This window comes from Thunnus thynnus, chromosome 7, assembly GCF_963924715.1.
Source record: "Thunnus thynnus chromosome 7, fThuThy2.1, whole genome shotgun sequence".
Lineage (NCBI taxonomy): Eukaryota > Metazoa > Chordata > Actinopteri > Scombriformes > Scombridae > Thunnus > Thunnus thynnus.
In genome coordinates this window covers 20,045,034-20,068,008 of record NC_089523.1, presented here as the reverse complement: position 1 = coordinate 20,068,008, position 22,975 = coordinate 20,045,034, and the positions used below count along the sequence as shown (strand labels likewise).

Here is a 22,975-nt window from a genome sequence, read left to right as displayed (position 1 = left end):
GTACTTCTGTTGCTGGTATATCACTGTCATCTTGGCTTTTTATTTATCTTCGCTCTTTAAAAACACTGCAGGCATGCATTGTATGTAGTTGTGTCTCTTTGCCAAAACCACAGATTTTTACAAATAGAGCTGGCGTCCTCTCGGAAATATATTAATGCAGTTTTGGAGCAAGAGAAGACATTTTTGATTTGTGATTAGGCAGAAAAGCCAAGAGCTTTTCCAATTTTTTAAGCCATTCTGTCTAAGTAATATGTATGTGCATTTATTTTACAGGCAACATTCCCTTCTCAGTATATTGTCACTTTTGAAAAGTAGTACTACCCCAAATTCAAAGTATTTTCATATTGAAATTTAAAAATGTATACGCTATTACTGGTAATAATCAAAAATGTGCTTAATGTATGTATAATTTTTTCAGACTGTGCAATTGAATGTTTTATTTGTACCATGGGTAGGCTGCACAGTTGACTCAGCAGAGAGTCCAGCAGGCAAAGGGGGAACATAGGAGTAGTTTCCATGGACCAGCAGGTAGAGACCAGGCTGTCAGTCTACAAGGGACACCAGGGACGTGGCTCACTTCAACTCTGTCAGCGTGGGCAGCAAGAGTGGCAGGCCAGTCCTCATGAACTTTGTCTACACTGTCTGCACCTCAGTGGACCAGGAAGCACTCTTCACGCCTGCCATCCATGTATGACATTGCTTATGTTGAGCAGTTGGTACTGGTATATGATACTAAATAACTAAGATGTGCTCCAAATTTCAACTGTAGTATGCAGGCTGTGCTGCTCTTTATTGAGAGCTGAAGTTAAAATCTCATTTAAAATCCCACTGAGCTGAAGTAGTAATACAGATAAGTAAAAATCCAGCCTTAGAACCTGGGCTGGCCTGTGGCAGAGGCAACATAGGCGGTTGCCTAGGGCACCAAATGAGGGAGGGGGCATCAAATGAGTGGGAAGCAGGTTGTTTGGAAATACGTAGTTTACAAGTTTCCCTTCTTAATGTTAACTTGCATGGATTTTCATCTGATTTGATTTTCCAAAGCCTTACTATTCAGTAAGGTTGTTTGCACGACAGCCACCAAACTTCATGTGCTACCTCAGGCAATGCTACCAAACACTCATTGAATGGCACCTTGACCCCCACTTGCCTTTTTGTCTGGAAGACTGGGAGGACTTTGTCTGGGCTGGAGGTACCATTGTGGCATTGATTTTAGTGCAAATTCATATCTGAAGTTCTTGGACTGGAGGTTGCACTTTTTTAGAGGCTCAGATCTAAATCTTTTGGGGCTTCAATTTAAAATCTCGCCTAGGGCAACAACATAGTCAGAGCTGGCCCTGCTTAGAACATTGCCTTTCTCAACAGTATGTCATGTTGTTCACTCCATGTGTTTAGATAAGGAGATAATAGGATTGTTTATTCAGTATTTCTGTTTTTAGCTTTGTTTAACGTACTCCAATAAACCTTAGACCACCATGGCTCAGTGAGAGAGGTGAGTCCATGGGCGAGACAAGGGGGCCGTGGTTTGTTCAGACATATAGGACAGGGAGGGCTGAATGGTGTAGAAGTTTTCGACAACAGAGATTACAACTAATGAGTTGGAAAATTGACTTTTGACTAGAGCATTTGTGAATACTATGGATATGTACAAAACCTATTATAATGACCTAAGTACCCACGGTGCCGCACTGAATGGGAGCTGCAGTTTGTGTGTGCTGAAAAATGTGGCCTTGTTTAACTTTGTTAAAAAAACATGATTTGTGAGGGTTTCAACTTCTGAAAGCAAGTGTTGTAGTGGATGTCAATTTGTCCTAGAATATGGAAAGTAAACTTTATAACATGCTTTGTTTTCAGAAAGACTGATGAAAGAAATGCTGAATTAGAAATTGCATTGAGCTGCAGAAGCTAGAGGAACGGAGGCCCAATGTGTTGTCATGACTTTGGCTTTCTATTGAATTTAGGAAAGTTTACACCAGTCATTGTTACCCAAGCTGATAAAATCTACATACAAATTACACAAGGTGAGTTTTTAAAGACTGATTCCAATCATTCATCAAGATTCTTAAATTTGGCTGTTTTAGATTTGTTTATATTTCTCCACTGGCTTTGCAGGCCTGAAACACAATTTTGATTATTGTGTTGGGGGGCATAATTGGCAGAAAATGTTGAATTAATGTAGAAAATGTGGGAAAATATTTTTTTCAGACATTCTTTAGTGGCTTGACATAAATTTCCCAAGGGGGGAACTTTGGACGCTTGACCTGTATGTTTCTAAAATCCTGGTCACAGCAGTTTTCGTGAAAAGCACTCTGGTTGTATCAAAATAATCCTTTATAAACGATGTCCACCCCTTTTGTTAAGAAGTTGCTATAATGCGAGGCATCTGTACTCCTGCCTGCTCTCCCCGTGCTTATCTGACATACATCAGAGATAAATTCAGACACCTGTTCAGAGCTGCGGCCATGTGTCCGTGCGGTCTGTCACAGGGAGTAACCCTCTACAGCAAGCCCTCTGCATGATTTATGGACTGCGGGAAGGTTTCTCAGGGTTGACTGGGTCAAGGCTGCTGCTACCCAGCCTCAAACAGAGTCCACACCTGACAAGATAAGCCTGTCTTTGTGCTCCACAACCTAACCTTCATGAATCCATAACCAGAGCACCTGCGAGAGGAAGAAGAGAGGGAGAAACATGTTTCGAAAGATAGATAGGAGATAGAGGCGCAGCCCTGATGAGGTCAGAGGTCAAGGTGTGATGAGTAGTGACCTCCATAAAGGGCCATTTAACCTCTGATGATCAGTTTCATTTAATTTCGTCTTTTAAGTAGCTTGAAGGTTGTAAGTCATCATATTACACAATGTCTGACAGTATCACATATATTTTTATCAGCCTGATTCAGCTCTTCATTGAAGCTGTATGATGTTAACACAGAGTTAAATATCAAAACATCCATTTATATATATAACCTCAAAATGCAGACATATTTGCCATTTTTTAAACTTTGAGATATCCTCCAGAATTTGAAATAAAGTTCTGAAGGTTTGAACAAAGTTTGGCTTAACTGCATGAGTTTGTAATGACTGATTTTATGCCAGCAGGACAGTGAGGTTTCATACAACGTGCTTCTTACAGTTTTGGCCATCATTCCTTTTGGTAATATTGCAAGAAAGAAGCCCAACAAGACAGGAAACAGGAGTAAGACTCATACATGCCTTAAACAATGCAGTTAGCCAAACTCAACTTGTGCTGGACTGACATTTTCTCTGTAATATACAATGCTTGAACAGAGAAATAAATTGTTACAATCTAGTCATCAACATATTATAATATATAAACTAACAGACTGGGGTTTATCAATAATCACTCCACTCACTTCATCATGAGGGACAAATGGATTGTTTAACACCTGTTTCTAATCTAGCACCTTGGAAAAAAGGAGTTGTTGGGTCAAGTTGAAAGAGGAAAAGATTTGGAAACGAAAGCTGGCTAAGAATGGGCAGGTGATTGATAAATAGTCTGAGATAAAAGCGAGGTTGAAGCTGTGATTTGCAAAAGGGATGCTGAAGGATGAGAAAGATAAATGAGTCAGGAAAGAGAATATAAGGGATGGCTTCTGGGTAAAAGAGTGAGTGGAGGTCACAGAGGAAAAAGGCCAGAGGTTATCGCTCAACCACTAAGTGAACCACGATGTGTTACAGCCCATGAGATGAAATGTACTGGCAGTAACCCTGTGTGTTATCTACAAAACCTCTGAAGAGCAACAGAGCATATACCATCTGTGAACATAATAACATGTGACACATCTTGTGTGCATATCTCTACACTTTCTTCTCTTTGCTTCAACCTTTATTTCTCTGTCATACACATTTAGGTGCTCAGAGTACAAAACAACTACCAGTGTACTTCTGACAGGTGCTGAGAGGAACTTTGGAAAGTTCAAGTTGTATGCAGCCAGCTGCACAGCAGCAGGGTTGTATCCTCCTTTACCCTGTTTTCACAACAAAGGAGCAAGTGTAACACTATGCAGAATAAAGCCATTATCTCGGCATAGTGGTACACACTGCCTTAATTTTCCATGTGGGTTTGGGGTCAAAGAATTAGTAGTAAATTTTTAAGTAAATTAGTAATTGGCAAATGTTCTGTATATATGAATTGTATTTCTGGGATTTGGGTAAAAAACTGCATAAAATATCAGAGAATTATGAAATACCAGGTTAAAAAATCTATATTATGATTGTGTATATTTCAACATAGTCCTTAGCATCCCAGGTAACCCTCATGAATGCAGTTGTCTCACATTCTGATTGCGTCATGGTTCTGTCCACTGTTTTTATGAAGACTGTCTGATATTGTTTGGGCATTTTTTGGCGATTTACAAGTATATTGAATTGTAGCTCATTTTATGATTGGGGTATATAGTGTATATTAGCAGAAGGAAGATCACAGGATTCCTTTTAATTTTTTACAGACTTTGGAGAAATACCATAAACAATTAAATTAAACTAGTGTTGTTATACATGTATTTATGTAAAGACAAAGTCAATAACAAACTAAATGCTTTTTTAAATGTTAACTTCATGTTTGTTGTCAGTAAAAATAGGTTAGGAATGTACAGTATATACATTCACATTCAGTGAAATTCATGTTTCTACTTCCAGCAAAAATAGACAAGGGGCCTGTTTCACCAAATTTCTCCAAACTTGCAACATGAGATAATTTATTTTGACACATTTAAAAAATGTTAAAAAAGTGAGCATGCAAGAGAACTGTAGGTGCCACTAATGTATCTGATATTTGTAAGTGAATGTGTGGAATGAGACGCTGGCACCATTTACGTGTGAGCGGTTGTTGCAAATTGCTTTTGTGAAATGGGCCCCAGAGTGGAGAAGAGCCACTCTGTTTATCCATCTGGTGGACATTCATACTGTGGCTAGAATGGCAGCAGATCGTCTCTGGCAGCAATGATGGATCTGGAACGTGGTGCAGCCATGTCTGATGGACATTGGGGGTTAGCTGCTTTGCAGGGTGTTGATGGTTGGTTTGTGTGTAGTTCTTCTTTCTACTCTGCACCTCAAGCAAACTATTCGCTCTTGTGCTTTTGGTGTGAAACCAAACCACACCTCTCCCTCCCTCCACAGGCTATGGGCTTCTCTTACCTCTGTGGTGAATTGGTCCATCTGGTGGTGGCTGAGAGGGCAGGGTCCTCTTCTCTAACACGCAGGAATGTGGTGGTCAAAGAAGCTGTTGGGTTGGTTTAACCAACATTAAAGAGTGACCTGAGGCCGAGTGTGTAGACTTTTGTCACTCTGACTCTTTTCCTTCATTTACTTTTTCTTTCTCTCTACTTCCGTCTTTCTGCCTCCATGTGATATCTGGGATCGGAAACATGTGTGCGCTCGTCATGGGGGGGTAGTGTGAAGTGATACCACAGTTCACTGACAGTAAGGATGTACAGTGGAGAGGAGACCTTTACCCCTGCATTTCAACTTCACAGCTGGTTTGATATTAGAAGTTGGAGCTACTTCCTCAGCCACAGTATCATATACACAAATCTGCTTAGATCTGCACTCTCAGTGGGCCCCTTGGCTTCCTTTTTTTCTTCCTAAACATGGCGATAAATCCACTGGCCTGTGAAAATGATAATTCTTGAGATGCAAGCATCACATAAAGGAGAAAACGATTGATGAAACAGAAAAGTCATGTGTGCTGTTTGCTCTGTTTATTAGAGGTATATTGTCAAACATTTTACAAGCTGTTGCTTAAATGTTTCCACTTAGAGAGAAAAATGCAACACTGAAAAACAATTACTAAGCTCAGCAGAGAACACTTTTAAAGCCCCTGTTTTGAAAGGCACTAACGTCCCAGTCCTTTTTTTTTTGTTCTTGACACATGCAGACACAACTAGCAAAGACACCTGTTGTTACACACTTCAGTAGCTACAATACATAGAGCTTTTAACTGACTTGTTAGTTGAGCTTGTGAAGGCAACACCGCTTATGTCTGCTATCATGTGTTGTACACAAAAATGTCTGCAATGATTAAGTGGGCAGCTGAAGTAACACAGACGGTTAATTCAATACACTTAACATTTGTACAGATGTAAAGCTATAACTTACGCCATGTGGGAGGCGGGCTTTCAGTTTGCTGTATGTCCTGTTGAGTGCAGCTATCTTAAATATTTTCAAGATTAAATATGCCATATTGCTGCTATTTAAATACATAACGTGTCTTTTAAGTTAGAATCGCGATTCAGTGGAATTATGTATAATCACAAGACAACCATCACTTGGATTTTCTTCATGTCTGCAAAAGAAATGTACAAAAAAGTCTCTTTTTTTAAATAATAGTGATAGTAGTACATTCAAACAATAGCATAATAGTTCCTCAGCATTATTGTTGTGGTTTTAAATAGCTTGTGATGTAAGGGTGCTTGTCAGGGACAGTCATATGCATTCATAAAAACAGATGCACCCCACCTCTTGGTTCAGATACTGCATAAACAAACTGTCACACAAAGTTTAGATGCCATGCTGGTGCCATCGTCGTATTGCTAATGCTGTTAATCGTCAGTGAGTCCCTCGGAGAGGTTCTGCAGAGCTTTAACGTAATGACTCTCAACCTTTTCCATTTCTGCTGCCCTCCACAACAGCTAAACACATGCACATGTCTGTCAGACAAATGTGTGAGTGTGAGATGAGAGGCAAACGTTTGAATACAGAATCACACACACAGACATACAGACACCCTCTGATGTTAAAGCACTGGTTTCTCATTTGAGAATGAGTTGAATGTGTAGGCTGCTGCATCATCGCTAAATGGGAAAAAGTAATTCCTGGCAGTTTCCCTTTGCTGTGTTTCTTGCACTCTTTCTCCATGCCTGACCCTTTTCCATGCGCCTGATAATGATTTAGCTGCTATATTCATTCCTTTATCTCTCTCCTTTCCACTCATCCATCTTACTCTGCTATTTGTCTCGATCAGTCTGTTTGCAGTTTGCTGGCGTCTTTCTGCTATCCGCCTTTCATGCGTCTGTCTTTCTCCTATTCCCTCAATGCTCCCCCTTCCATATCTAGCTTTCTCTGGGTCTGAGTCCTCCAGCCCACTACCGGCAGCCACAGCCCTCCACTGCCATGTCCTGGTAATTCTTCAGTACCACTCGGTCTTGAGGGTCCAGGTAGAGCAGGGCGATGGGACTGAGGGATGTGGGGACACAGCATGCCCGGGGCACTGCTCCATTCACAGAGTTTACCAGAGTTTGCACCATGGCATGGCTAGAGGAGTTCATGTGGTCTGCCAGAGGAAAGCGACACTCTCCAAGGCAGAAGTAGGCATCATAGCCGCTGGGTGCAATGATCCACTTGTGCCAGCCCACGTCGTTGAAATCTACATATAGAGGATGACGGCGGCATCTGTTACGGGAAAGACGTTTCAGTTTCGCAGCACGACCTCCATTTCTTTTCACCCTTCCACTTTCACTCCAACTGACCCCTGTTTTATCGCCTCCCCAGCCTGGCACTGCATAGGCCGTCTTTTTGGCCCTCCCCCAGGCTTGGTCTCTGTTGCGGCCCTTGCTGCTGCTCCTGGTCCTCTCTTTTGTGCCTTTTCTCCCTCTCATCCTCTGGCCACCACTCTGCTTCCTCCTGCCATGTTTAACTAAAGGCTCTCCACGCCCGTCATGACTGTAAGTCACCAAGAGAGGTCTCTCCTGGGCCCAGCTGTGCTCATCCTGCCCCACAGACCTGCATACCCTCAGGTGTCCCTCTTTGTGTTTCTCTCCCACCTCCTCGTTTGCAGCAGAGAGGAGGCTCTGGTCATGGAGCAAGGTGGTGCTGTTCTCTGGTCTGACCTCCAGCAGGAAGCCCAGGCTGCCACTCCCAGCAAGGGCCTTATGGAGGAGCTCTGCACTTAGGCTAAAAGCTTCCCAAAAGCCACTTGCTTTACGACTGTGGAGGCCAGTGGTGAGTAATCTTGTCTCTAGAAGGGCAGGTTCAGGGTCCTCATGGTGCTCAGAGAGGTACAGGTTTAGTCTGTGTGGTCCAGGGCCCAGCGAGGCTCTGTCACTGCGGAGGAGCCGAAGCTCAGCAGAGAGCACCCTCTCATCCTGTGGGATGGAGGAGATATTGAAGGAGATGTGCACCCTCTTATGATCTTCTGCTGGAAGACTGTTCCCAAGGGGCTCTAAGAGAAAGAGGAAGACAGATGAGAAGGAATGAGAGTTTAGTTCAGTTTCAACTCACTTGATGCATCCATCTTAAACTCAAAGTCAAGACACAAACACACACTGGCAACATTTGTCCAATTTGTCATTTGTCACATTTTTCTTGAATGATTTCGAAAAGAAGAAAATTGCCAAACTGTCAGTCTATATCAGCCAATAACTTCAGTTACAAAGGTAGAAAGCTACACGGGTAGCTCATGTTGACACTGCAAGTTCCAACTTTTAACTCATGGTTCCCAAATGTCTTTTGAACCACTTCAAACAGTAATTTATAGTTAGATGTGTTGGTATTTTAAAGGCAATAAAAATAGGGTTTGTGTAACATCCATGACCAGTATGGCTGTCTGTATTATTGTATGTGCTTTTTAAGTTTTATTATCTTCTGTGTTTTATGTTTGTGAATTGTATTTTGTATTTATTGTATTAAAACCAATGCTAGATTAGCTGAACAAAGCAGACAAATGCCACATGGGCCACAAAACATGTCAGTTGGTGTTTATAATTTGATTAAGTGCAAACTTGTGAATTTGAACCACTGGAGTACAATATCAACTAGGATGGGTCCAACATTATTAGCTAGTTTTGTGGTCCAGGTCAGGATGCATGCCACTGAGGGCCCAAAAAGCTAATTTTTGAGCTGAGATCCCCTAACAGCAAAGATCAGAACTGCATGCTCTCACACATGTTTTGAAAGTAGACTTTAAGATTGTTATGTTAATATTGTGACTATCCATCTTATCTAATAGCGCACAGATGGATCTTATTTAGGGTTTAGATGATTATATAGTGAGTCACATCTCCTGCTGTCATAAACTGGAGCTTTATACATCATCAACGGACTGATAAAGACTTCAGCAGAATGTATGAACAGCTTCCTTGGACAGATGGAGTCCAAAGGTCTTTGCGTGCTCTCTAACAATTATAATTCAAAATGTTGATAGAAAGGTTCACAGCATGGTGTCATGATGTGCCCGTGATCTTACCAGTGTGGTGAAAGCTGCGTACGGTGTTGGCCTGCTGGATGTGGTGGCTTGGGAAGCTAAAGGAAGGGTCCTCCAGTAGATGGAACTGCTGCTGGTGGAAGCGGTAAAGATCCAGAAGGTACCGGGGCACCGGCACTCCGTGCCGAGGGTCAGGCTGCGACTGCAGGCCCAGCCGGCTCAGGAGGAGACTCTGGATGGTCTGAGCCAGGCTGGGCTCCAGGGGGGAACCTGCTGGTGGGGGCAATAAAGAGGAAGGCGTGGGGGATACCCTGTCATGGTCGATCTCGCTGGTGTCTCCACCCTGGCGACCAGACGAGGCTTGAGGTAGCAGCAGGACCATGAGGAGCAGGAGGTTAGCAGGGAACATGGTGGACCTGGAGGGAGATAGGGTGGAGAGGAGAGATAAAATGAGGACAAGTGTGGTGGAGAGAAGAAGAGAGGAAGCGGTTAATAGATGTGAAAGCAGGTTGTGCAGCGATTTCTCTGTCTTCTTCAATTTATGTCCTTTGAATTTACGTGTTTGTGCACAGTATGTGTTTCATCCAGGAGCAATGTAAATCATATGACTTAATGACACAATATGAAGTACTGGTTGAGAAATCTGCAAAAAAGATAGCTCCTATGAGATGCTCCTGGACTCTGTATATCATGCTTATGTCCTCTCCTTCCTGGTCACACTAGTTTCTCATTAGTCTTCAGCCTTCATGTGGCATATGTTCAAGAAATTTACCGTCCCACATATCCATATGAAGTTATTTGCTTGTTACTCGTGGCTGTAGAAACAGCGCTATTTTGTTTTTTCTTTGTGAATTTATTGCAAGCCTCTTACCCCCAAAGCCCATATATCTCCTTGGACACCTAAGCAGGATTAATTAAATCGTCTCTATCTGTAATTTAATCGTGCTGGGTGTTTGCCTGTGAAAGAGATCATAGTGCTGTGTATGAAAGACATCTTGCATTTATCAGAGGCTGTGGAGTGTTGGTGTGTAATAGAGTTGTAGAGGCTTGTTACAATGACAGATAACAAGTTTTACCTTTCTTCTCTTGTCCGTTTCAACGCACCAGAGAATATGTGTATTAAAACATTCAGTATCTGTCTGTAACTTTGTATATGTGAGTGAGGGAGTGAAGAAGCCAGAAATCTTTTTATTTAGTGCCCTATTAGCCCCCATATTTTTGGAGTTTTAGGTCCCAAACCAGCCTTTTGGGTGTTCCTCAAGTGATCGTAATATAGAATATGGGCTGGTTTTAATGCTATTCACATTACAAACCTTCACTTAAGTTGTTGTCTGGTGTTAACCCTTATATTGAAACATGTGTCAATTTAGTCTGATATCAGGTTCTGTGGTGCGACGACCTTTTCATTTACATTTGGGTCAACTATGTTCAAAAGTCCTACTTTGTAGCAATTATTGCACATTGACTTTGGACTTTTGCAGGCCAGGAGGATAATTACACTCCTCTGAAAGAACATGAACATAGTACCTTTCGTAGGAATGTGGACAAAGGAAGTGGCAGTCTGCGTTGCTTTGTAGAGATTTACTTTCTCTTTTGGGGGTAGTGGGTCTAAACATAAACATATATTTGTATTTATGTCAATATATTGAAAAGTAATATTAAACGATCACTTCACAGATTTTACACACAAAGTTTACTTGTCGTGGAGAGTACTACTCAGCCTGTGAAAACAGTTGTATAATGTCTTCTGTGGCTCAGGAGGGAGTTTCCGAAGTTTGAAATTGGGGTATTGACCTTTTATTACCTTTGTTGCTTCTGTTGCTTTTGACCATGATTTTTAAACATGTCTTGTGGAAGTCACTCTATTTTACAGATGTGTGATACTACATCACTAGAGTATGCAAAGAAAGATAACAATGCAAAATAAGGAGACATGTTTTATGGCCAGTCTGGTTTCATTAGTGTTTCATGTGGAGAAACAGATACAATACAGGACGACAATGATCTGTTATTTGATGAATCAAATTAGAGGTTACCTTTTCATGCTGTGCTAATGTCATTGCCCAAAAATCCCTTTTGTGTCCTCCTCCAGGTGTGCTTTGGCCTTAATTGGTGGTTTATTAAGGATCTCTCATCACAATACATGTTTCCCACATCTAAACTAATATCAGCTCCATTCACTCAACATGAATGCTCAAATTATTCAAGCTGATTTATCTTAAAATCTCTTAATCTTTAGGATAGATAGTGTGTGAAAATGCTCCTGCCTGAAAAATAAATTCTGATTAAAACCCCACAGAAGCCACAAAAGTGCTCTTTTAGCAAAACTCAACAGTGCTTCACCTTCAGACCCACAAGTATTCAACTTATCTCCCTCCATGACTCTGCTCAGTGCGGGAACACGAGCACAGACAAGGGTCACACAATTACTCCTGTGACCTGGCTAACACCCTGCATCTCTGTAGCGCAGGTGTTAATAACTGAGCCAGTAATTAGACACTGGCAAGTTAACGGCCCTCTTGACCTGTAGAGGTTGAGGTGAGGTGTAAAAGGGTCAGATGGGCAGAAGGAATAAAACCAGTTGACCAGAGAGATGAGAATCTGGGCTGAATTCCAAGCATCATCCATCCATGTTTTGCCTGGTTAACTGAAAATGTAAAAAACATTTTTAAACTCAGAGTAGCTATCTTGTTCCTTGTCCAAGCTCACCATATCTCTCTCCTTCTCTCCCATGTCTCTTTATCTCATCTCTCTAAGGAACAGAGAATCGATTAGAGCCTCTACGGCCAGATAACAGAGGTGTTTTTTACGGCTGAGCAGACACATAACAATGTTGTAATGACTGCTAATCTTACCACACTGTCAGAGAAGGGGTTGAGGAGGGCACAGGTGTGAAGATGTGTGTCTATATTCTTTTAGTTGTGTGTGTGTGTGTGTGTGTGTGTGTGTGTGTGTGTGTTGTCCATGTGGATTGCAGTTCAAAGGGCATGCCTGGGAAAATAAGCCATCTCCAAGCGTGGGATTGTTGCTAGCTATCCATTAAACTCTCACAGCCCCACCCAGCGCTGTTTCACCTGAGGCAACGCAGCAGAGGACAATTACAGATTAGACACTCTGGTGGACAGCCTCTCCCATATACTGTGGAGACTTGTAAAGCAGATTAAGGACAACAACACCACCCTTCTCCTGTACTTTCCTCACCTACAAAAGTCACCCGAGTGACTCCGAGGTTCAAAGGTTCAGTCGTCACACAACAGGGTGTGTCGCGGCTTGTGCGAGGCAGAGACACACACACAAAAAGAGAGGAAAAAGGCTGTGAGCGGAGGCCAGCCTGCCCTACATCACTTTGACATACATACAGCCTCTCCTCTCCCTGGGTGTCTGTGTTATGACTGGCTCCATCTAATTTAAACCAGGCAAAGAGGATCCATGCCTAATTTAGCATCTTTATGTGTCATGTGCATCAGGGTGCCACCCACACCGGTGTCGACTCATTCCACTTAGCCAGAAAAACTGACATTTTTATGATAGGTTCCTCCTTTTATCTCTGACTACCGCTGTGCTCTTTTTGTTCTTTTTCTCTCTGGCATGAACCTACACTAATCAAATGTTCTCAAGGGACGAAGAAGGATATGATAAATAGGTGAGGAATAAGGTGAGATTGAGGTTTGGAGTTCAGCAGCAGTGTTTGTGCATCTTCTTCCTGTGTGCATGCATGCAGCGTAGCCCGTAAGACATATTAGATGTGACCTGACCTCCTGAGCAGACAGTAGCGTGACCCTGGCGCGCGGCAGACGAGTGTCGTCGCCGGCTGGCCCTGTGTCTTTCTGAACTCACTGATTAAAACCTCTGACCTCTGGCCAACGTCCGTTTCTAACTCCTGCTTTTGTCATGTTTCTTTTTCTGCCTCTCTTTTTATCTGTTTATTTCAAACCCTGCTGCCTTTTCCCCTTCCTCCTTCCTCTTTGCGTTCCTTGAACTTTGTCCTTTTGCTTTGTCCTCTTTGTTGTTATACAGTATGTTACAGTTTTTCTCTTTTCTCCTTATCATCTTCTTCTCTTTTAATCCAACCTCTGATTTCCCCTCTCTACCATGTTTTTCTCTTCAGTCTCTTGTTCTTGTTAAAAATATCTGTTTTTGTGCCTATTTGAATCACATTTTCATTCCCTATCTCCCTCTCTCCCTTTCCCTCTCTCCCATTAATGTTGTTCTTTTTTTTCCTAGGCCTTAAATGAATGGTGTTTTTGCGGAAGAGTGCAGCGGACTGAGGGCCGGAGTGTCACCGCAGCCGGCTGATTTATCCACCGCCGCTGTCTTCATGTTACGCCTGGTCCCTCAACTTTCCCTTCCTGTTGTTCTTCCCGTGTTTCTTTTCCCAAATTCCTCCTCTCACTCTCCCTGATTTCTCTCCCCTCGCTTCCAGCTCTCTTTTTTCTTTGCTGCCGTCTCATTCTTTCAGAACATGATACGTGCAGCGCACATGCCACAGGGTTCATTTTCTAGCTCTGAGCTTACTCAAACGCTTGAAAATATGTCATGTCAGACAGCCTCATGAGCCCAAATGTGATGTACAGTGTGCACACCTGAGAACACTTCTGAGGATACATCTGTATCCACTACCTTTCTTTTTCCACCGCGGTCTTTATACCCATATAAAACAAGCATGCATGCCATAGACTGTATAATTGACTGTGAGGTTACAACTGCACAATATTCCCCATACTTAACTAGTCATTAATGCATGACTTTGAGCTGTGGAGTTAATATATAATGGAGGCGGGGTGAGAAAATGTCCAAAACAGTTGCGAGTGGAGTCGTAGTTCTGCTTTCTGAGGCGTAACAGATGAAATCATTAGAACAATATGCCAGGTAGGCTGCTGTGTGGTTTTATTGGACTCTATTAGAACAGTGCTCTAATTCATCCCATCTGGTCCGATTAGCTGGCTAATGACCCAGACGTCAAATGTGCATTTCTGTTACACACACACACACATGTGCATGTATGCTAAGAATGGTACACGACTTAAACACATGCTAACTGCCGGGCCGAGTGAGCGCTAACACATACGCAGAAACACTCCAAGATGTATAACAGTGGAAGAGCTGTGTTGTAAATATGTTGAAGCACTAGGAAAAATATTTAGACTCTCTCTCTCTCTCTCTCTCTCTCTCTCTCTCTCTCTCTCTCTCTCTCTCTCTCACACACACACACACACACACACATACTCAAACACACTGGCGTAGTTTAGTGGACATTCAGGAGTGGAGTAGACTTCCCTGCTTCCACGACATAACTGCAACCTGCTATTCCAGACTTATCATGTATGTCTACACACAATGTTTTGGCTTCAGACATCTCATTTGTGTGTGCATCAACAGGTCACTGAGTATTTACAACTTGTCTCTTTCACTTTCTCATTCATGCTATTTTTTCTCTCCTCTGCTGTCAGTGAGGTTGCCTCAGTCTGGGATGCCAGGTGGTCTCGGTGTCACAAGTACATTGTGGTTAACAGGAGGCCCCGATGAGGCGAAACACTGCAAAAGCATCAGTGGAAATACTGACATATCTAACCCGTGACTACTGAACACTCGGAGACTGCTCACGTCGTGTGTCTGACAGCTAAACCGATGTGAAACACAGAACAAAAACACACCTCTGCTTTTCACATTAAAGCTGCTGAACGTTACCACCGAGGGCCAATTCATACTGTGTATGTTGCCGCGGTGGTGAGTTACGTTATGCTCTTTGAACTCATAATGGGCACATTATTCTTGGACAAGTTGCTTACCGGACAAGATTTTGATTGAGCAACGTGGTGTGCCAGCACTGTATGCATGAGCATGAGTGTGTGTGTGTGTGTGTGTGTGTGTTTTTCCCCAGAGTGACTAATGGTTTCAGCAGTGCAGTTCCTGTGGCCTGTGGCTTGACAGACACACTTGTGTGTGCGTGTGAGTGCGTGAGAGAGATGTGGTACTCACGTCCAGGTGTGGTGGGATGTATGCAGAGTCCATGGTTTATCCTTGAGCTCCAGTGTTACGATCCCTCGGCTCTCGCTCCCGCTCCTTTGGACAGAATGGACAAAGTGGACTATTTTTCTCTCTGTAATTGTCCTCTCTCTTTCTCTGTTTTACCTCTTTCAGGATAGCCAGTGCCTGTCTCTCCTATGTCTCCTATGTAAATGCGCTGTGGATAATGCTGCACTGTCCATGTTTTTGCCCTGCTGTGTTTTCTCCCCTTTCTGTTCCCTCACTCAGCTTCTCATCCTGTTGTCAGTGTCAGATAAGCAAACTCTTAAAAACATCCACCGGCTTTCCCCTTTGCCTGCCTGACCTCTGCTCATGGGCAACTCCCTTTCTCTGTCGCCTGCACTTCCACCCCTGGTTGTTTGAAACACACTTGTACCGCTGGTGCTGCCGTGCATGGAAGCTGCAGGAGGAAAATGAGTAGTATCTGCCTGTCAGTCTGTCTGTCTGTCCAGCAACAACTCCCTCTTGTTCCTAAACCTCCTTACTATGTCTCTCTCCCTCCCTCTCCACTCTGTTACTCCCTTTTGTATCTCCTCCCCTTTTCCTCTCTCTCTCTCTATTGCTCTCTCTCCCACACACACATCCACACACACTCTTTTTTTTCCTTTTTGTCTGTGCTATACTATGTGTCCAGCTGGTAAACTCAGTTTAACGCTAATTGACTTTCCTGGCCACTTAGATCTCCCCAAATAGTGATGTCACTAAGACCGGCCCCAGTACATTTACAAGCTGTTATCTCTCTTGCTCTCTCTCTCTCTCTCTCTCTCTCTCTCTCTCTCTCTCTTTCACATACACATACACATACAAACACACACACAAACATGAGCACAAACACTCATAGACGTTCACATGTGCACGCAATCACACCTCACACACACACACAGACACACAAACATGTACTCAGACACATACATACACACATGTACATACAACCTGTTCCAGATGAACCCTGAGGTCAAGGCACACAGAAGCGGACTGATTAATTTCCATATTTCCTCCTCTTAACAAACTCACCTGCTGCCTTTCATTGGCACCATTTTACTTTTCGGCCAACATGCTCGCAGACAATCGCTCCTTCATTATAAATACATGGCCCCATGACACTGAATAAGAGCAAACAGATTCAGTTACAACACAAAGGTATGAATGGATGACTCATAACAGCTGCCATGAAGTCACCACAGTTGGGTTTTGTGATTGGATGGAAGATGTTGAGGTAAAAAAAAAGAAGAAAAAAAAAAGAAAAAGTAGGCTGTACTTCTCCACTACGGGTTGAAGCAAGGTGCATCCGTCCTTCCAGTGCAGAGCGGGTGGCGAGTGAATTTGTATTCATGGGGTGGGCCCATGAGAAAACGTCTCTTTAGGATGCATCGTCTCACATATTAGATCTCATCTGGAGAATCACTTGCCCACCTCCCTCTGCTCCTCCTCTCTGTCCCCTCCACTTGCTCTTCCCGTCCACTCTCGAACAAACACAGAAAAAACACATCCACAGACCTCATTCATCCCGAGGCTGAGTAATTGTCTTTACACACAAACACACACTCGTTATCCTTTCGCAATACACTTTTTCTGCTTTTGGGGATTTTTTTTACTGCATTCCCTGACAGACAGGATGTTATCAGATTCAGGACTTTTGTAAATTAATTCTTGAGATGTGAGAGAAGCAATTAAATAATGCGGCTAAAGTAGCATTTGCACATTTATTCAATGATTCTGAGACCTCATCCTCTGCTGTGAACAGCTGGATCCCAAGTGAACTGAAACACCTAATCTGTAGATCAATGAACTGTCTGGCTGGGAGGTGTAGTGAGCACAGAGCTTGACCTTCAGCAGAGGTTAAAACCCTCACGTCATCAAACATACCTCCTTAACTCCTACCTGCTCTGGCTGACCCTGACCTTTGACTTTGTTTTTAAGTGAAAACAGAATTTTGCTTTTGGGGTCAGTTAATTACCACTGTAAATACAAGTCAGGTTTTTTGTGGCCTATTGCCATCAATTTAAGTATCAGTCAGTGTATTAAGCCTCTGACTTGCTAGTTTTCATTGCAATCTTGCTCTTAAATCTGTTGTAAAAGGAGATTTTTGACTGGTGCACACCTTACTTTACCAATAAGTGGGCTTGAAGTTAGACGTCTACAAATTCAACCCAATTCTATGGCCTATTCTAAGGCTTATTTTGGCTGCCTTAAAGGTGACGTATCATGCACATTTCTAGGTTTATATCAATATTGCAGGGCTCTACTGGAATATCTTTGCATGATTTACAGTTCAAAAAACTCACTTATTTATCTTATATTGACCCTTTATGCAGCCCCTCAGTTCAGCCTCTGTCTGATACAGGCAATTTTAGGTCTTGTCTCTTTAAGGCCTCCTGAGGAGCCAACTTGAGTGTTCGAGTTGAAATTCAATCTGAAATATGCAAGTGGACAACACAAACAACTAATGGAAATCCTTAACAACAACCTTAGCAACAAAGGCTACGGAAAGGACGGCCATTTGTGGGCATGAACCAATAATCTGACGTTATCATGAGGAGGACGTAGAGGTAACTTGAACATGAAGCGTTCAGAGCAGGTTGAAGCCCTGGCTTATGACTTGCAGGGAGCATTTTTACATATGTTGGCCTCAAGTTTCGGACCTTTGACCATATTTAACATAGAAATCCAACATCATAACAGTATATAAATAACAGAAAATCACAAAAAGCATGAAATGTCCCCTTCAAACCATTACAACATTTAGAAATCCTGTCTGTTTATTACTGCTCACCATTTTCCCAAAGCATTCACTAAGTTTTTAGATTGATTTCCTACCTTCCAGGCAGCTGTTGTTTCCAGTTAATTTCAGTGTGCTGTGAAAAAACGTAACTATCTGTAGACACTCCAAACGTACTAGAGATATGTAATTTGTCACAGTGACCATTAAGAGGTAATTTTATTTTATGTTAAATATTAATGCACTGGCAAACATTGACTGTCTTGCAAACTCAAACCTGGAGGACAAAGCGTAAGCTAACATACTGTATATAGTGTGAAAGGTATAATGTGAACTTCTTGTTGTTGATGTCAGAGCTTCTCACCAACCCTTGAAAGCATCACTGGGGAGTTTTACAGTAATTATACTTCCTGTTTGCAGCTGTATTACCATGATAACATAATAAAAGCAACGTAATGTAATGTGATGGATTGCTCAACTCAAGCAAGTGTTGTCACTTCAAGTTGTTTTCATGCTGTGTGACCTGAAACTGAACTGCTTGGAAGTTCAGTCTATAGACATATGGTCAGCAGTCATGTAAAATATACACTATTGGTAGTTAATTTCTTGTCTTATTGACCCACCAGTCATTACAAAGTCATGCTATGCTGCCAAACTTTGTTTAAACCAACTTAATTTTGAATTTTAGTGGTTTCCTAATGGTATCAAAAAAAGCCAAATTACCAGGCTGAAATTTGGGGAAATGCGTGTTAAAAGAAGTCCAGAATGTTTCCATCTTATGATACGGAGCAGCCATGGAGTCTTGGGTTTGAATGTTTATGTCAGTTTTTCCGTTATATAGCTTCAATATAATGATTTTTCCAACCTCAAAGCTACATAAGCAGAAAAAAAGGGGCTAAAACTGGATGCTAATTGCTGAGAGGACTAAAACATGCAAAAAACCACCTGTATAGTGACTTTAAAGTGTTGTGTAATTGTGTAAACTTGAATAAGGGCCCATACACATTCAAGGTTCATAGTTGAGCCACAGTCTTGGCTTCACTAAACTGTCTTTTCCAAATGAGCAGCAATTCCAGCCTCCAGGTTTCCCATCCTCTGGAAAAGCCGTCTGCTGCCTGTCCCGCTGACTTCCGACGGGGGTGGAGAGAAACTTTTAAAGTAATACCTCACCGCCCTCTTAACAAGCCATTCATCTGTCCTGCATCCCAGTGTTCCCGCCTCTGTACTGTACCGCTCCATCCCTCCATGGACACAGAGAGCAAGGCCTCGTCGGGAGAGGAGGAGGGTGTTTGGATATCAGGATGTCTTCAACATTCAACTACCTTGCTTCTTTTTCTCTTTCAGCAAATTGTCGCAGGTAATTACTCATCAATCAACGTGGTCATCAGTCATTCAGTGGTGGTGGGAAAGAGGGCAGTAAACTTAGTGACTCTGCCTCATTGCAATAGCAGTAACAACTTTAAACACACGCACACATGTTCAAGTGTGTGTTTGTGTATGTAGTAAATACTTACACAGTGATAATATGGGAATTTATCTAGTCTCTTATCCCTTTAATACACGGACCAACAATCCACTTTATCTGTACTCAACTAAACATCTGCGTCCCCAAAACTTGATGAAACGCATCACTCAAAGGTAAAGAAATGTTGAAATGACTGCCAGGAATTTGCGTGTCAAGTTCACAATTATTTATAATTGTGTCTACAGCACAATCTGTCTTGAAACACAGACTTTTATGAATTAAAAGCATCTGTTGCTCTGACACTGATGTTGTTGTAACTTTGTGTATTAAGGGTGATATTAATAAAACTGTCTTCTGTCGTCTTTAGTTATGAATTTTTGCATTGTTATTATAAAGCCAACTGGAAATATTGCTTTTTTTCTTCAAATTTAAAATTAAAAATGATTTTTAAATACAAACATTTATATGTAATAAACTCACTCATATCAAAGCAATATTTAATCTGAGTGAGGTCACAGGACTCCACTCAGACTTTGGCTCTGCTACACAAGGTGTGGACTTGAATGCACAACTCACAAGGAAAACCAGGGCAGTAAAAACAAAGTTTACCGGATCATTAAACAGAAAAAAATGTCCAGCAACAGGCCACCAGAGGGATATAACGAAGCCAGAGAACAAGACAAAAAGGCCAGATGACTGCAGAGTTTTCTTATTCACCTTAATCTTTGCCTGAGCTAGCGCACTTCTGCATTGCGTCTTTTTGTAATCTTACTTCCATTTTAGAGCGGAAGTCCGATTACTTTGTTTAGCGATGTCAGCTTTATCACCTTTCCTTGCCAAAATGAAGTGTTTTTTGTGCCTAAACCTAAGCAGATCTTAACCACTGTGTCGTCACACCATAAAACATAATTACTTTTGAACAAGCAGGTCATAATACACAAAGATATTAAGGGCAAAGACGACAGGGGTAGCCTAATTGGAACGCCTAACCATAAATAATCAAACACTGATAATATTTATTACCTGACAACACAGATTTTTTATATATTACTGAAGTCTTCTGCAATATTTGGCGTCATGTTTCACTCAGTAGTACTCTGATCTAATAAATCAGCAGTTATAAAAATGTGTAAACTACATCTTTAAGACAGACGAGCATAATCTTGGAAACCTTTATTCACTTTACTGAATACTGAATCATGTTGAATATTTGCCAAATGAGTTAATGTCTGTGAGTCGTAAGAAATCATAAATGATCTTTTAGAAGGAGTAGATGTTTACCGGTAAGCTCGACTCTGTTCAATTTAACAACAACATGTTAATAGAGGTTTTCCTCTGACAGTAGGAAACAGTTGAAGGCTTTATCTGATGATAATTAATCTACATTTAACTGATAAAAATGTCTGTAGGCCGAGCTACATACTAAAAACTGGCATGTTTGTGTTGCTGCCTTGTCGTCAGTCATTTAAAATGTAAATTAACTCATTAAACAGACTTTTCAAAATTCACTCAGTTCCTCTGATGAATTCAGCGTCATATTTCACAAAGCAGTAGTCTGATTTGATGAAATCACATGTTATAAAAATCGCGTGGCCTGCCGAGTTGACTGGTGTGGTGGTGTTTCAGAATGTCAAACAGTAACGTTACACATTTTACTTTAGTTTAGTTAACTTAGTTCACAGAAGAGCTGTTAAAATTAAATATCAGATGAAATGAGGGCAACAAGTGAGTCTGCTTTATTATTGTTTATTCATTTACTGTTAGCTGGCTCCTCTTCTCGGTCCTGACAAGATGGATGCTGCCTCAAATGGAATAATAATACTAATATAATTGTAATAATAATATAAAATATAATTCCATAGTAATTATCATAAGTCATAGGTGATTTCAGACCATCTTGGCATGTCGTCTTCCCAGTCACTGATGGCTGATGGATGTGGTAAAACCAACTGATCACCACACTGTAGTTGCTGAATGTTCCTAAATTTCATTAATTGTTGACAAAGCCATTAGCTAGCAAACCATTCTAGCACAAAACCAGAAGAACAAATATAATTGTGTTCAAACCGGATGAGAAAAAATGGCAGCATAAGGTGAATATTCTATTGAAGAGCTGATGAGGGAGTTGAGATCAGGTGATCACGTGTCTGTGGAGGTCAGGTGATGATATATATTCATATATTTTATAAATCCATTATAATTGGTCATCCTGTTTATCCATGCTGTATTTCTATAATTTGGCTTTCTTGGTCTATTCTGTACACACAATATATATGTCTGTCCGTCTTTGGAGAGGGATCCCTCCTCTGTTGCTCTTCCTGAGGTTTCTCCCATTTTTTTCCTTTTTTGAACTAAGAGTCTAAGAATAGAGGGTGTTGTATTGCTGTGCAGGTTGTAAAGCCCCCCTGAGGCAAATATGATTTGTGATATTGGACTACACAAACAAAATTGACTTCCTGGTATTTAATATTTTTAAAGAGTAACAGTTAAAATAGTGTCAATTCATATTTATTAATTTCAAATAAACTTGATCAGATATACCGTGTTGTGTTATTTTTGTGACAAAATTACAATCATTTGTGATTTCTGAGCCAAATATTTTGGATGTACTCATCTGACCATTTCCAAACGCACCTTTCCCTCCTGTTCGCACAAAGTGATTGGCAGCTGTCAGATTAATTTAAAGTATATTTGTTGTGAGGATAAAGAAGAGTACATGTGTTGCTCAGTTTTCATATAACTTATTTTTTCATTTCTGGGCATGAATACCATTGTCGTCATTTTTGACGTTAAGTTGAGTCTAAAGTCATCAGAGTCATGACTCGAGTCTGACTTGAGTCCAAATCATGTCCACTTCTCAGTTTGTTAGTACCAAATACTGATGCCTTGTAGGTTTGAAAAGAGTGTGACTGTTAAAGTTGGTAGTTTTGTCTTTCACAGCAGCAGCTTGAATTCATGTGGCTGCAATGGATTCCAAAAGTGACATGAACTTTTTACAGTGTTCAAAAACTTCCACAGAAACTTATCTAACCACTCTGGCAGCTTACTCCAAATTATGTTTGAAACACACTGAGCATATTGATAGACAGTGGACACAAGTGCATCGTGCTTGAATGATTTGTGGGATGAGTTGTAGCAGCAAAAGTTATTAAGTCAATATATAATACCCAACATAATAAAAAAAAAAAAGGGTTGAAGAATTTGCTTTAGTGTAAATGAATGAGGGTAGTTTTATTAGAAGAGTTGAAAATGTTGATTACAGCTGGAAGCTGTAATCAAACAATGAAATGTAAACCTGTGTAAACGGGAAAATCACTTTATTTTGAACCATGGGAACACTAACGAATGAATCAGATTATTTACAGGGCAGCTTTTAAGTGTTGTAGGCATTTAAAAGTTAGTTTTGCAGATCATTTGGAAAACAACAAATACTTCATATGAATGAATGGCGTACTGCTACAAAAGTTAAAGCAGTGAAGTGACACTGATAAACATCAACATAAGTGTTGTTTACATAACTTGCAGAAACAATGGAGCTTAATGACTGGCTCGTCTGTAGTCTTTTTCCAAAATCTAATTTTCCTCAGAAGAGCACGTCACGGAGCAGAGTG

At 41.3% G+C, this 22,975-nt stretch overlaps 1 protein-coding gene across 1 annotated transcript; it reads right to left on the bottom strand.

Moving 5' to 3' along the window:
• Positions 1 to 5,698: 5,698 nt before the first annotated feature.
• Positions 5,699 to 15,688, bottom strand: bmp16 (bone morphogenetic protein 16). The gene is made up of 3 exons (XM_067594800.1): positions 15,133 to 15,688; positions 9,196 to 9,569; positions 5,699 to 8,172 (listed from the first exon to the last, which is right to left on the bottom strand). Exons 2-3 carry the CDS (start codon positions 9,560 to 9,562, stop codon positions 7,097 to 7,099), a joined length of 1,443 nt encoding a protein of 480 aa, XP_067450901.1. The 5' UTR covers positions 9,563 to 9,569; positions 15,133 to 15,688; the 3' UTR covers positions 5,699 to 7,096.
• Between the last annotated feature and the right edge of the window lie 7,287 nt (positions 15,689 to 22,975).